We start from the raw sequence: 16,876 nt of genomic DNA on the forward strand, positions 1-16,876 counted from the left end.
ATGGCCCGCATACAGCTTTCCCGCTGACAGTACCTTGGATTAATTTATGCTCTGGGACGATGTGTTGAAATCCAGGGATGATGAGTCGCTGTTGAAGGCGATGCATCGGTTCCGAAGTCGATGATACATCGATGTCAAGAGCGCTGTGTCGGTTTAATGGCGTCAATGTCAAACTTCTGGCCTGAAGGCGATGCGTTGTGTCAAAGCCATGCCGGGCCATGAATGCGTTGGGCTGGGAAGGGGCGTCTCAGAACTCGGCAGCGCCTTACCTGAAACTTACGCAGCAGCAGTGATTCGAGGGCGCTGCATAGGCAAAGTTGGAGCTGTGTTGTAAGTCAAGGTCGTTTCATTGCTCACTTGGCGAGTTGTGTCCATGACTTTGGTGCAGGCCACAGCAATGTGTCGGTTTCGCAGAGAATGCCCCAGTTCCAAAGATGCTTTGGAGATGATGCATTGGTTTCTTGGGTATAAGCACCAAACACTCACTTCCAAAGGCCCAGGACTGGATTTGTCACTACTTGACCGAACAGGTCTCACAGCAGAGAAGCCTAGGTGCTGGTAGCAAGATGCAGGTGAAGTCTTTGATGTCCCTGAGACTTCAGGGACAAGAGGCAAGCCCAAACAAGCCCTTGGAGAACCTTTAGATGCAGGATGTAGAGATTAATATCCAGTCCTCTCACTCCCAGGCAAGAAGCAGCAGGCCAACACAGCATTTTCACACTTAATTATTAACCGTTTTATCATAAGTGTTTAGCGATACCCATAGTGATAAAGGGTATTTGTTGATTTTAGGTTTTTATTTGAAGATAATACTTGCCTTGTAAAGTTCTGAGGAGGCCAGAAAAGACCGGATTGAAGCATCTGGTATCATGCTTTTTATCGTATTCATTATTTCCATTAGTCTTATTCTAATCAAACTAACCTGTTCTTCTTTCGTGTATCAAAACCTCCTCGTAGTTCCGAAAATTCCAACTAGTGAAAGCATCCAGTTTACTTTCAAAAATAATCCCGGGCACATTCTCATTGGACAGGAGTCCGATCATATGACCAAACGAGCTAAACAACATACTAGTTTCCTCACGAGTTCCCTATGTATCATTCCCGAATATCGCTCTATCGGTTACAAAATGGATCACCAAAAATAACTGGCGACTGGTGCAAAAATAAATGTATCTTAAAATAAAGATGATTTTAGAAAAAATAACGAGTTCCTCACACAGTGATCTGGGGAAGCGAACCCTAAATAAAGTAAACTATGCAATCTAAAACAACTATGACGCTGTGTAGTCGTGTGTGTTGAGCTATCGTGTGTGTCAGGGTGATCATGCATAAAGTATAGGGCTAATCACAAGTCTAATAACATTCAATACAAAATATACAGATATATAATTCATACAAAATCATCATTTCGCAAGAATCATCTCTTAGATCAAGGGGCATTATAATGTTTATAGATAACATGATAATTTTATACGGTCATTGAGACCTTGGGGTTTCTGGGAAGAGAATTTCTGTATCCATTGATTTTCCCGCTGTAGGAGATATTTAGTATTGTCTCTCCCTTCTTTTTTATCCACAGTCTCCAAAATAAATTTTTTTAACTGAGATATATTGTGCTTTTCCTCTATGAAATGTGTGGCAATTGAAGACTTCATGTTTTTCGTACGTATATTGGATTTATGTTCTATAAGTCTTGTCTTTATCTTCCTTTCAGTTTTCCCAATATATAGTTTCCCACAGGGACATTTAAGGGCGTAAATGACATTTGCTGTTCACATGTTGCATTGACTTTAAGTTTAATCTCATGCCCTTTCATGGGATGATTGATCTTATTACCCTTGATGATACTATTGCAATTTCCACAGTTCAAACATGCTTTTGTGCCTTTATATACCTCAGCTTTCGGTCGTTTATTTTTCAATATTTCTCCCAGGTTACGAGCTCTAGTGTAGGCAAACAGAGGTGGTCTTTCAAAAATTCCATTAAAATCTGATTCTAAGTTCAATATTGCCCAATTTTTGATGATGATTTTCCTGAAACGATCACTGAGAGTAGAAAATTTTGAAACTGCCACTATTCTTGACTCATCCGTTTTCTCCTTAGTTTTTGGTAATTCTCTTCTCTCAATTGCAGCCACTCGTTTCCTAGATTCATCAATGATATGTTCAGGGTATCCTCTGTTGGAAAATCTTATAACCATTTCATCCATTCTGGATTCTAATGTAGTTTCATTAGAAATAATTCTTTTAACTCTCGCCATTTGGGAAAAAGGAAGGTATTTTTTGAGGCTTGGCTGGTGAAAACTTAAAAAATGGAGCATATTGCTCCTATCAGTGCTTTTCCTGAATATGTCAGTCTGAAATTCTTTATCTGTTATAGTGACCTTAACATCTAGGAAGGTAACTTGTGTTTCTGAAATGTCCCATGTTAGTTGTATACGGTCGTCCTTTTCATTGAACTCTGTGAGTACTTCATGTAATTTCTCTTTTGAATTTTTCCAAACGATGAATATATCGTCAATATACCTCACAAGTAATTTGAGATTATCCTACCATTCTGTTTTTGTGAAAATATTAGTCTCCTCGTAGTCCTGCATGAATATATTGGCGTATACCGGCGCTGCCGAATTGCCCATGGCCGTTCCGACTAATTGCTGGTACCATTCATCTTTGTACCGAAAATAGCTCTGATACAGGGTAAATAACATCAATTCCATAAGGAATGTCTGAAATGGAAGTTCTAGATCAGTATTAAGCAACGCTTTCTCCACTGCCTCTGTATCTAACAAATGAGGTATCGATGTATAAAGTGAACGAACATCCGCTGTGCATAAGATCAGTTTTTCTCCAGGTTCAATTGTGATTGATTCAAGTTTCAGTAAAAAATCAGTAGTGTCTTTGACATACGTCTTCATGATCTTGACTGTCGGCTGAAGATACTTATCAAGTAGCTGTCCTATCGGTTCATGCAAACTATACATCGATACCTCATTTGTTAGATACAGAGGCAGTGGAGAAAGCGTTGCTTAATACTGATCTAGAACTTCCATTTCAGACATTCCTTATGGAATTGATGTTATTTACCCTGTATCAGAGCTATTTTCGGTACAAAGATGAATGGTACCAGCAATTAGTCGGAACGGCCATGGGCAATTCGGCGGCGCCGGTATACACCAATATATTCATGCAGGACTACGAGGAGACTAATATTTTCACAAAAACAGAATGGCAGGATAATCTCAAATTACTTGTGAGGTATATTGACGATATATTCATCGTTTGGAAAAATTCAAAAGAGAAATTACATGAAGTACTCTCAGAGTTCATTGAAAAGGACGACCGTATATAACTAACATGGGACATTTCAGAAACACAAGTTACCTTCCTAGATGTTAAGGTCGCTATAACAGATAAAGGATTTGAGACTGACATATTCAGGAAAAGCACTGATAGGAACAATATGCTCCATTTTTTAAGTTTTCACCATAATAGTTACAAAAAACACAAATTTAAGCATAACCGCATATAGGTCTCGCATAGTTGATTGGGTGGTAATTGGTTATATATAAGTGGATGACCTACAAGACGGACCCAGCACATAAAAAAGGACTTGGGCCGTCAGTGTTCCTTGAAAAAGCATATGAGGAAAGAGTGTATAATTCTTGTAATGGTTAAATATTTGTTATATTATTGAATGAGTTAGATATGGACACTATTTTACAATAAGAGAACATAAAACAAAAAAACGAATTTACAGCTGTCTTGAGTAGTTTTTGATATAATCATTAGAATTCACAGATGAAGTCACTTTGATAGACCAATAGTAATTAGGAAACTAGTGTCGATTAAGTAGTATATTCAATTCATCCCTTGTGGGCCACTTTCATTTTGTTTATTAATTTGCCCAAGGCCTAGAGGGTTACTTGGCTCCCCCCGTTATAGACAACATAGCAAAGCAAGCAACAAAGTGGCAGTTACTCCTGGCAGTACAAACGCTCTTCTTTCGGGCAGAATTATCTCAGTGCAGAAATGCTCTGAGTATATGGTGTCGAAGGCCCAGTACTTAGAACCATTTTAGCCTTTGAAGTAGGGAGACTTCAAAGAAAGGTCTTTGTAATGCACAAAGCCCTGTCCTTTCTGGCCCTGGCTCCAGACACACACTTGGGGGTATGCAGATCTTTGTGTGGGGACAGGTACATCCCTATGCGGGTGCAAGTGTCAGTTCCTCCTTCTCACTCTATCTCAGGAAGACCCATCAGCCTTGTGATGGCCCATCAGGATATGCAGGGCACACCTCTTCTCCCTTTGTGTGTGTCTGTCTAGAGAGAAAGCACAAAGCCTAGTTGTCATCCAACCCAGATGTGTATTCTAGGGACAGGCAGAGCCACAGAATAGTTAAAGTAAGAAAATGCCAACTTTCTAAAAAGCAGCATTTTCAGACCTGCAATTTAAAAATAACTTCACTAAATGGTGTGTTTTTAAATTGTGAGTCCAGAGACACCAGACTCCAATTTTGTATCTACTCACAATTGGAACTTACACTTGTAAGGTGCTATAAGGCAGCTCCAATGCTAACCTATGGGAGAGATCTGCCTTGTTGTAGAGAATTTTTTTTTTTGCAGTTTCCACTACCAGGACATGTAAAACTCAAAAGCACTAGTCCTACCTTTTTAATACACTGCATTCTGCACATGGGGCTAGGGCCTAACTTAGGGGTGCCTTACATGTAATTTAATGGAAGGCTTGGGCCTGGCAAGTAGGTAAACCTGCCAGGTCGACATAGCAATTTTAAACCGCACATCCAGGCTCTACAGTGGCAAGCCTGAGACAAGTTTGAAAGGCTACTCATGTGGGTGTCACAACCAGTGCTGGAGGCCTGCTAGCAGCATTTGATTTTCAGGCCCTGGGCACATGTAGTGCACCATACTAGGGGCATATTAGTAAATCAAATATGCCAGTCATGGAGAAACCAAATGCCTTTACGTTTTAGACACAGAGTGCATGCACTTTAGCACTGGTTAGCAGTGAAAAAGTGCCTAGAGTCCTAAACCAGCAAAACAATGTTAAGCACACAGTCAAAACAGGAGGTCCGAAAGCAAAAAGACAGGGGAAATCACTCCAAAAGATGCCAGGTCTAATAACAACAAAGCACACTTGAAGTCTGACATATTTACAAACAATCAATTTATTGCATCAAAAATACTTGTGTATCACACAGTTTAAAAATGTGCTTCACATTATGGTGTTAATGTATGCATTCACGTTGTATCATATGAGATGAAAGTGTTAGAGGATCCTTTCATTCTGAGATGGAACTCTCTTCCATCATTGAACAGAACCACAGCCAACGTGTGTGTTGTAGGTAAATTCTATCTTTTTTAAGGCTCCATAAATAATATTTTGATCATCTTTGATTTCATGAAATACGGTTCATAATATAGGAATAGTTCAAAATAAGTCCCACAGGAGTCACAGAGAAGCCATTTCGACAGATCAGTCATATTAATCGCATGAGTAGCATTAATAATTTGCGCACTTGTTAAGGCATCAAATGATTGCGTGGCACTCCAGTACAGTCCCTCCTGGCGATCCAGTTTCTTCACTTTTCGAGTGTGATATGTTAAAATCATTGTTCAATTAAACAAATTCGTCAGAATGGGTGCCTCTAAGATTTTGAACAATTTGTAAAATATGACATCATTGGGTATCTGGTGCCATCAGTTGTGCCCCTTACGCCAGACCGAATTATCATGTGCCTTATGATAAACATCTTTTTCAAAATTGTCCCTAGGTCTCCTCATATACTTCATACACAACATTTTATTTTCTTCAACATTTAAAAACACCAGGCTTCATAGATGGTTTTATGTCCTTGGAGGGTGCAGCTTTTTACCTTTGTTCTGTTGATCTGAATGAGTAAACCTATCCTCATCCCTGTCAAGGAGGCCGGATGTTTGCCATTAGCTTACAGGGCACATATTTCCATGTACCAGTGGTGTTAATATTTGAAGTATGCGAGTTTTACAGTGAGAAACGATTACCTTGAACTCTGTCTGAGGGAGCTTTTCCAAATACATGCCAGTGGTGGCCGCACATTGGATGCTGTTTCTACATTGTCCCAGTTTTTCCTTATTTTCCTTTAAAAATGGTTTATGAAAGATATTTTAGTACTATGATTTAAATCCTAGTGGCCTTTTCTTTACTTTAAATTGGATTCTTTGAATGTGAAAAATAATGGAGTCTTATCTACAGATTACTATCAAAATTGTTTTTGTTTTTTAAATAATTGATGTTTCCACGGAAATGTAGTTATTTACCTCCCTAAACGGCAGGATTATTCAGTGTGAAAAGTTCCCTGAGGAAAAACTAGGATTGTGTGTAAGTAACATTTCTTTCTCTTTTGTTGCTTTCCTGTGACGTAATTTATTGTAATCATTACAATTGATTGGTATACTGCTCTGGCATTTCTACCATATTTTACTGTTTAGAATATCAAAATCAATATATTAACTTCTTTTTTGCTGCTGTTTATATGTTTTCCTGAATAGATATTCTTTATGCCCGCATTTTTAAGCCATGTCACACAAAGCCACCTCGTTCTATAATAAAAATGCCTTTTTGATTCAGTATTCAAACTTCATTTAGTTTAGGGAGTCATACAATTTTGTTTAACTTTGAAGTGTCAATTTCAAGTTTCCATTTCACGTTCTAATTACCTTCAGCCAAGTATATACATTGATTTGGCACTAATTCATGGCCTATGTTGGTTTTGGAGTAAAAAGTCTAACTTAGAAAGGTTTTCGTCAAACTTTTAAATGTAAACTCCATAAATACCAATGCAAAACAAGATTGTTAGGAGTGTTGTTTAGCAAAGGGTTCAAAATGGAAACTGAAAAGGAAAAACAAAATCATTGGTTAATTCTCGCTTTGTCATTGGGACACTAATGGCATGAATTTGGCGACATATATTTGTGCAGCAAATTATTTTTTGCAAGCGAAGTGGCACCCTCATTCACAGCAGCCTAAGAAAGAAAGCTGCTGCCAAGTGACAGATATTTTGTTGTCTCATGCTGTACCCCTGGCACATCTATTAGTATAGTGGTGGTTAGTGTTCTTCACACCAACTGCCCCCCAGCTCCTGTGTGAATGGCATCTGTATTAAGGACAGTTTCATTAACAGCAGCTCACTAAAGAATGATACATGCACATTTTCGGAGAGGATTTTGAGGTAGAGAGAGGGCCACTCCCACATCAAAATAATGCTGTTTTCAGTTAGCACCCACATACCATAATGCACTCCGTGTTTTACACATAAAATATGGTTGTTTCATAGGTGGATGAAGCTTTCAGTGGAAGTAGATCACAAATGAAGGGCTAGTGCCTGTTAGGTTGGGATGTGTCAGGATTGTGAGCAGGTCTTCGCTTATTTAGGTCTACCAGAAAATGAAGGCGTTTGTGTTGGTAGTCCACTAACATTTTAATCATACATTTAAATCCAACCCATGGCAGCTTTTCCAGATCCCTAGTAACTTTTGCAAGAATGTTTTCTCTCTCTTCCCAAGAAATTGACCATGCTCTGGAGAAATTCTGGTGTTGGCATCGCTTACCAGGCATCACTTTGTCTGACTGAGACAGACATTAAGCATCTTTTCTAGAAACAAGCATGATCCATCTAGTCATTAATGGTTCAATCTGAAAGAGTCAGTTAGTTGTAGATTCCTTACCTTAGAATTACCCCCAGGCTTCAGACTGGATCTGGAGAATTTTTCTTAGCAGTACCCCTATGCGTCAGTAGGTGGCGTCGGTCAACTCCGCGTCCGTCATCGTGGTCACCGGTATGATGTTGCAGTGCCTATTTAGACGCCACACCTGCGCACTGACATCAGTTCTTTCTTTTTCCGCGCCAGCCTAGCGCAGATCCGGAGAGAGCTACCCCTTTCGTCACTTTTTGACCAAGCGTTCTATGTTTTGTCGACCTCTGTTTGAGTATTCGACTCCTGGTGTGTGAGGGATGTCCCATCGTTGAACCGGCTTCAATCCTTGTGTGCCTGTCCCAGGTGTTTGTCGTGACGGACCTGCACCTCGTGTGCCTTTGGTGTCTGGAGCGTGACCACAAACCGAATAGGTGCTCCGACTACCAGTCCATGAATCCTAAGTCTTTGTGGGAGTGGTCTTCAAAGCTCTTGGAGGCCTGGTGGTCGGCTCCGCATTGCTCCAGGTCTCGTTCGAGGGAAAAGTCTTGAGACCGGTCATAGAGCCCCCACACCTCGTCCCCTTCCAAGTCTTCAAAGTCCTCAGATAAGTCGAGCCACAAGAAGAAGGCAAAGAAGCACCTCTCTTCGCTTTCTCCCCGTCGGTCGACTGACATAATGCGTGTCCCGGAATGTCGGCGCGCTAAGGCTCCGTTTCCAAAGGCTGATTCAGGGATGACTTTGTGCCTCCCCCCGTTCCCAGGAGCTGGGGCGTCCCCTGCCCAACTTTGTACATTTTACGAAGCCCTCCACCATATCTTTAGGCAGCCTAACTCCACCGTCTCGCCTTCGGGCCCCGTGGAGCTGGTTGGGGGCCCTGGGTCTGCGATGCTGGTGCCAGAAGGCCCCCGTGCATCCAGGCCTGGATCGACCTTCCCTGGTGCCGATTCCGGCGACGACACCCCCAGCATCAGCCGTGCCCCCGGCCGACGCTGTCCCCATCCTCATCCCCGTAAAGGACCTGGAACCGGACCGACATAAGCCGACGCCGGAGAGTACTTTTGCTCCCTTGTCCATCCCTAGTGTTCCCTATCGCCCAGAGGGTGGTGATGAGGACTGGGAGGGGTAATAGACCCTTTAGCAGACCAGCTTGAAGAGCCGGACTGGAGAGAGGACCTGGGTGACATCAGTGGTCTGGACACTTCTCCAGACATTGGCATGCTTTCTCCTTCTACTGTGGCTACACAGGAGGGAACGTCCCACACTGTGGTGGTGCGAAGGGCAGCCGGGTCCTTGGGCCTAGAGCCCCCTTCAGTGGCGGTCAGGACTAACCTCCTGACAGAGGTGCTTCAGCCTGCTACAGCCTCCTCTGAACCCCTCCTGCCCTTCAACGAGCCCTCATTGATGTCCTTCTGGGCACCTGGTCCAAGCCCAGCACAGGGGCTCCTGTGGAACGGATGATTGCCCGCCGCCACCGCCTGGCCCCGGGCGACCCAGTTTTCCTCACCCAACATCCTTCCCCCGAGAGCTTGGTGGTTCAAGCCTCTTCCTCCAAGGGCGCATTCCCTTCTGCTCCCCCAGACATGGAATCCAAAAAGCTGGATCATCTTGGGACGCGCATTTTCTCTTCCTCCAGCTTGACACTGCGGTCCGTAAAAACTGTGTGCCTCTTGGGTGATTCTCCCATACAATCTGGGATATGGTTGCGCAAGTGCTGCCTCAGTGCCCGGAGGAGGAGGCCCAGGCCGTTCTCTCTCAAGCGGTGGCAGATGGGAGGGACGCAGCAAAATCCATGATTCGATGTGGATACCACCGACTCACTGGGCAGAACGATTGCCAGAAAGTACCTGGGATGGGTAAGGCAAAGAAAACAAAAGGGTCGCAGGGAAGGTGATGCGTCGGATCCTTACACTCAGGGGAGTGGATGCCTCGGTTCCTTACTGCTGCACAGGGAAGTTGATACTCGCTTCCTTACTGTGTGGGGACGTAATGCGTCTGTTTCTTATTGCTCTCCGGTTCGATGCGACAAGATGGCACCTCAATGCGATACTTCTCTCTGGTGCGATGCGACAAAGATGGCTTCTTGGTTATGGTGCGACAACATTGATGCGATGCATGCCTGCCTGACGGCCCATTGACCCATTTTAAGATTTTTTAATAACCCTGACAGACCCAAGAATAAAGGGAAACCGGGGATCTGTCTGAGGTTCTTTATCTTTAATTCCCCCTAGCCTTCAACTATCTAGAAAGAGCTCCCAACACAGTGGTCGAGCCCACCCCTATTATCACATAGTGCCTCGTTATTCAAGCGTGTTCCAAGTAGGTCCATACACACTAACGTGATATTATCGTTTCACTAAATATCATCTTTAAATGTCTAAGTTTCCATATTTTATCCCTCATGTCATTCCCAATATCATTCTTTTCATGTTGTTTGATCGATCATCACTGAATACTTTAAACCTTTGGAATGTTTTATTACTGTGTTATTCCTTTTTTATCAATTATTATATTTTTTACTTTTTTTTTTAAACGGATGATTACCTCTAGTCTAAACCATCCAAGAAAGATCGAACAAAAACTTATAGCCTTATAATTGGACAGAGAATGCTGTCTCATTACCCAGAGGTCCTATATGAATTATCCATGTTATTATATCTTTTTGCATGGAAAATTACATGTTTTTACCGTTTCCGTTTATCACCTAATTAATCTTTCCCACCATTCTCTATTATTCAGACCCTGGCTGTATGTCTTAAATTTTGACATACAAAAATTGTTCTCTTTGTTTTCTTTTTTTAGCAATATCGCCTTCTCTTGCAGACCCTTTTACTCTTTCAAGAATGAACCATTTTAGATCTTGTTCATTATGGTTTTTCTCTAGCCAATGATCTACTAGTGGGGCATTCTTTTTCCTAGTTTTCAGGACCGATCTGTGTTTATTTAATCTGGCTCGCATTTCAGTGCTTGTTTCCTCTACATAGCCTTATTGACAGGCACATATAATGAGATATACTACATCTTTTGTTGTACAATTGACCATCTCATTCATCCAATGTTGGGTCCCATTAAGTTCCACCTTCTGTTCTTTAATGATTGATTTACAATGTGTACATGAGCTACACGGGAAATTACACCTCAGTTTTTAGCCATCTGTTATGCTACTCTGGTATTTAGTGTTGGGTACCTTATATGGCCTCACTAAGTGGTTATGAATTGTCTTGTTTCTCCTGTAGGCAAAAGTTGTTTTTTTAAGGGGAATTTCTCCTGGATTGTTTAAAGAAACCAATTCTTATTAATCACATTCTTTAGTTTAGTACTCATACCGTTAAAGTTGGTTACCATGATAATACCTTTCTCATTACTTTTGGTGTCGTTCTTCCCTTCAAATAAACTATCTTGATTTTAATATTTCTCTCTCTTGTATGACTCTTTAACTAATCTTTTTGGATAACCACGAGCCAAGAGTTTATTTTGTTGTTTTTTTGCATGAATTTCAAAGTCCTTCCTGACACTACAATTACGCTGAATACACAAAAACTGGCTGAACGGGATACTATCCTTTTGACATTTAGGCTGATTACTAGTATGATGTAAGATAGTATTTCTATCTGATGGTTTGGTATATAATTCCACCGATAGAGTGGTGTTATCTTCTTTTATTGTTATAATACATATGTGTTTATTTTAAATTTGTAAAGTCTTTATGAAAAATTGAGGCTGCAGATATTGTGAAGTATTTACATCAATATGGTGATTTTTAAATGTATTGTTAAATGTATTTTAAATTAAAAGCAATCTAAAGCAATTTTTTTTGCTTGCATTGTGTGGAATAAATAATTTTGACACTTAATGTTCAAGTGTAACTTTTGGTTCAGTGCAAACTAATAATAAAAAGATCATAATTATTATTTGAAGTGAAGTTTGACACAGAAGAGAATTTTCTCTCGATAACGGATTTGCAAATCCTTCACGGTGTGTTCATGGTGTGATATATATTCATAAATTCCGATCCTTAGTTTCTCAAAAACTTCTTGACAGATTTACACCAAATCGCAAAAAGCATGCTTTCTGGACCAAGATCTTGCTTTCGGCCAAATTCTGTGTAATTCCTTTAAGCCTTTTTTTAGGTCTTGGCTTTAGACAGCGAATGCACCGTCTCAAAAGAGACATGTTGTATCCACTTTGTGGGTGTCAGCTCGCCCTTAGGCTTGCCATTTGTTGGCTCCATCATTGCTCTTCCATTATTTATCCCCATTTGTCCATGGCATGCATGCCTCGTGCCTCTTCCTGTGTTTAGCCCTCCCTGGGAGCAGGGACTGTTTACTAATATCCATACACAGCTGCCATTTTAGGAAAAGTTTTCAGCACTACTTTATTTGTTTAACAGCGCTCGTGTTTACATTTTCTCCGAGTGTTTCTCTAAACAGGGTGTAAATCTTGTTCTTATCTCATCACATTGCTGTGCATTCTGGTATAGCCTGCCCATCTCCCAGCCCCCTCCTGATTTGCAGCATAGTCAATGGCTGACATACTCCCACGTGCACCTTCATTTAGTTTGCAGAAATGGCGCCTCTGAAGGGAAATGCACCAAAATGACCAACATACCGGAACGTGTGGACTTATCTCTTTTCTAAGCCTTTTGAATTACGCAAAACAGTAAACAAAGAGAATGTTAATGGATTTCATATGGCGGGAAGCACTCAGATTAGCGGATTGGGATAACGTGCGACTCGTGTGACATTTGCTATACACGCTTTACAACAAACTCTTCTGGTGCCAGGGATGTTCCTGCTGCGGTGCACTAGAAAGATTCCTGCAACTCAAAAGTGAACTTCTCCATGTCTACCATAAAATTAGTTGGGTCATTCACATTGAAGAAAGACTTCAAGTCCGAGTTGTGAAAACAACTAGAGTGCTGACTTTATACCCATAACACTAACAAACGCTATGCGACACACAGTGGTGACATAACAGACAACACCAGCTACGGGACAGTTCTTCGGCTGAGAACCCCGTAGAAGAATAAAACCAGCCTCCCATCAAGCAGTAAGTTTAAGCCTCACTTAAGTTGGTCAAAAGACCTGTTGGAGTAATAGAGCTGTAGCAATTCATTCATCACCATGACTTGATCTATCCTTTTAAAAAAATTAAACATTCAATATAATTTGATACGTCTGTAAAGTTATGATTCAGCAGTGTACAAAAATAATCCCTTCAGTATTTTGATTTACATAGCAGAATAAATCAATTTCTGTGACTGTCTCAGCTAGACATTTTCGAGACTGTCAAACATGCGAGGACATTTAAGGAGTGGACTACAAGGGCAAGGTTGTTCAGTCAGGAATGTCGTGACAGCAGCTGTATATTTGCACAACAGTTTTATGTTTTTTCATTCGGCATGAATTGATCTCTGGATACACCTTACTTGGCACAACCAGAGATGTATCCTAAAGCCATGCCCATTGCATTCTCCATGACACTGCCTTAGAAGGCTATGTTAAGTGTGCTGCGTAACCAGCAGGTCCGGCAGTACCAAACAGTGTTCCCTGTGCACTACAACTGGTTTTCAGGCTGGAGATAGGATGAGATCCACATTGGATCCAGTATTTGAGCTGCTGTCCACCTCTGTGACCTAATCAGGTAACACAAAATGGTTGCAAGTTAGTGTTGATGCAACTATCCTCAATCGAGGTGGCCAAGCACACCATGAGGATTAGATTAATACTCAAGCCGGTTACCAGCTTTCTAAATTGTGATCCTTACTTCCATTCCTGTCCCTTTTCCTAATATGTGAAACAAACGCTTGTAGCAGCATTTTTAAGAACCTTACAATTGATTACGCTTTGTCGCATTTCGCCTCAGAAGTAGGTTAAAAAAACTGCATTTGTATATTTTATGCAAGTTAGTTAATCATGACGTTTTGCTTTTCAGGTTCGCCCCCATATGCTTATTTGTCGGATGAAAATCACAATTTGATTGCAGTAAAATTCTGGACAGATTTATGCCTGCTGGCCCTCGAAGATGTCATAAAGCCGTATACACTGATTGCTGCTAGTAACCTTCAGTTGAGATCAAACTGCGAATTGAGTATCCCTACATTGTTTGCAGGAGAACTTTCCCTGATCTCAGCAAACCCGAAGGACGGCTACCTTCAAGAGGAAATTAGCAAACTAAGATACACTGTGCAGGTAAAGTCACTTTCATTTAAGTGATTTTGAGTTTATTGAATATGAACTAGTGAGATTTGTGTGTGTGTGCACTATTTTGGTACCCTTTACGAGTGTCCCAAGGCAATCTCTTTTCTTTCCGTTCTCCTGAAATTTCCGTTACTGGCGTCACAGTGAATCTAATGGTTGGAAGTTACCAGGAATTACAATTTTTAGAGGAATAACATGAGGCAACTGGTGTTTCTGCACCCGGATGTTTTCCCACAGTGTTTCACGAGTGGATTTCACAAGCCGAAATCCCTGTTTAAAATACTATAGTTTATAAACTCGAGGATCCCAGGAATTGCTTTTACCGAACCCATCAGCATTAACAAATCATTTGTAGTGAGGGCTCAGTGCCGCTTCAGTAGTATGAATATTATTCTACGGGCATGGAACTGGGAAGGACAGGTTGGGTGAGTAATTCAGTAAGAGACAAGTTGATACTCTAATGAAACTTATTAAATGCAGGTTAAGCTGAGTGATGAAAAGTTTTATTGAAATTATGCCAAAAGGTACCACTGATGCACTCAGTGTTTAGTTATTTATATCTAGAAAAACATCATCATATTTCTAAATCACATTCAAAGGCTGCTACTTGTACCAAGGCTGTAAAACTGATTTGCTTACAATCTCTAATTGCTGAAGCATGCATTAGACAAAGGAAGGGACCCCTGTGAGTCTCGTTCAGTGACGCGCAAAGCTGTGTTGCCTATTCAGACTTTTTTAGCAAAAGGAGCACAAGACTGTGACACGTTCTGTAAAGGTGGATTTCTTTCTAAGTATATGATGTGATTATTTAAAGAACCAAAGGCCTGAAATGTATCCTTTTAGTTTCTGTCCAACTTCTTCCTAATATCCAGAGCCAGATCAGACTCACATTTTCAAGGTATTCGTGTCAGCAAGTGCATATACAGCGATTTCAGACAAGGTCATTTTCGTCAGTCAGACTCTGGCATAATGCATGTCTTACAGTACGCGTCACAGCCAGAAGTTATCACTATGGCCCTGAACCTGAGAATACCACGTGTTGTCTGTTGTTACTGGTAATAGTCCCTTGTGAGAGGAACTAATGGTCAAACGACTCAGAAATACAATACTTAGTGTATGCAGACGTCCTAGTCATCCCAGCATCCACCACAGAAGGACTCCAATACAATCTGCCTTTTGTATGGCACTACTAGGCCTTTGGATGTCCTGGTTTATTTCACAGGTGGTTTGGGGCTTCCACCACAGACCAGAGTCTGATAAGCTCTTGAAGGTAAATGTCATTCATAAACACTTTGTCAATATATAAAAAAAAATATTATGATCATTTTGAAAAAAACATATTCTACCCGGAGAATGACTGTATCATTGGTGTGTCTTGAAGTATATGCCTGCTGTCTGTTCATCTGTTGAACCTGAGGGATAGCTCTGCGGTATTGTACACATCAGTATGAAAAATGAAACTAGAAATAGATCTGTTCTCTCAGATCTGAGCTTGTATGTGCACTCTGAGAGATAGCTCTGTTGTACAACATGCTAACATATTGAACCTGTTTAACCCGAAAATGGAGGCCAGGTCTTACGACTGTTGAACTACAGCCCCATCAGATTTGTGAACATCTCTGTCAGCCTTTAATTAGGTGGCTCATTTACTACACCACTGGAGACAAAGTTGCACAGTTTCATACCTTCGAATGGCAGCCAAAGCACTACTCAAATTTTGAAGTGTGATGGACTAAAAGGCTCCTCACACATGCAAAGTTTCAAAAAAATTCCATTAAAAGATGAGATGAAACTAGGGGTGATTGCAATAGCAGTTCCCCCCCCCCGTGATTACTAGGCATATATCTTATGAGAATAATGGTCATTATTCGAAGAGAGGCGACTTAATGTTTTATCATAACGTACTCTGTTAATGTGTGTGCAATTGTTTGTGCGTACCAATAGTTTACGGCTCTTATTATTTCACTGTTCATATTGTTGTTCCAGCTAGCAATGAAACAAGAGCTTCGGGGATCTTATTATTTGGCCTCTAATTATTTATATGTATATATATATATATATATATATATATACCAAGCAATGTCTAAGGACAAACACTGCTGCGCACTTGGGCTGATAAGGAATACAATATTTTATTCCATCGCAGTAGACTAACACAAACTCATTTCGGCCGCCTGGCCTTCGTCAATGTTAGATAACACAACATTAGTCCACATTTAAATAGAAAACAATTTCATGTGTTTGTTCAAAATCCGATCAAAAAATACAAACATAGAAAAGGGACTCCTCTTATGGTGGGTCATTTGATTTTTCCGTGTCGGCCATCTTGTCCTACCTCTGTATGCCTTGCTCAATTTCATTGTTGAATACATCACAATAGCAGTTCATAGGCATAATAAGATTTAAATAACTTTTTGATGATCATTTAAAAAATTCCGAAATATACATCATCTAATTATAATTCTTGCTTTATTCCCACATTTTAAATTTTTTGGTTGCCAGTGTCGTTACTGCATGTATGCAGACAAATACCACCGAAAATCAAAAACCAAAACTCCATCTTAAATTTATTTTATAAGACGGGAAAAGAATATTTCAAGCACATTGGCCATTCGTATACAATAGTCCTGTATAATTTCTGTGAGCTGACAAGTGCAATCTAATCTTCTAGCGTTAACCGAACCATAATGCCCTCAATGGGCTCATGTCCTGCCACGGCATGAACTCCCATAGTGTGAAGCCCGCCAACGCCTGAAGCCGAAGTCTCGGCGGGAGCACCGTTTGAAGCTCCTCTCGGCCCGGCTGTCCCGGTCGGAGTCGTCTCGTTCCCCGGCCTCTTAATCGAAGGCATGTCCCTCTGCTATCCGGCCCCGCCGTCGATCGTCTTCTGGGGCCCGGGCCGTCGTTCGCCACTTGGTAAGTCGAGGCGCGTGTCGCTGAGGTCTTTGACCTCCCTTTCTTCTGTTGTCAGGGGCACTGGTTCCTA

At 41.1% G+C, this 16,876-nt stretch overlaps 1 protein-coding gene across 2 annotated transcripts in view; it reads left to right on the top strand.

The window, feature by feature from the left end:
• The window catches only part of BRCA2 (BRCA2 DNA repair associated), a 480,797-nt gene that overhangs the window by 400,908 nt on the left and 63,013 nt on the right, over positions 1-16,876 (top strand). For both annotated transcript variants that reach the window (XM_078657152.1, XM_078657154.1), the window contains exon 26: positions 13,625-13,881. In XM_078657152.1, coding sequence (XP_078513278.1) covers positions 13,625-13,881 — 257 coding nt within the window. The remainder of the gene's footprint in view (positions 1-13,624; positions 13,882-16,876) is intronic.

This window comes from Lissotriton helveticus, chromosome 8, assembly GCF_964261635.1.
Source record: "Lissotriton helveticus chromosome 8, aLisHel1.1, whole genome shotgun sequence".
Classification (NCBI taxonomy): domain Eukaryota; kingdom Metazoa; phylum Chordata; class Amphibia; order Caudata; family Salamandridae; genus Lissotriton; species Lissotriton helveticus.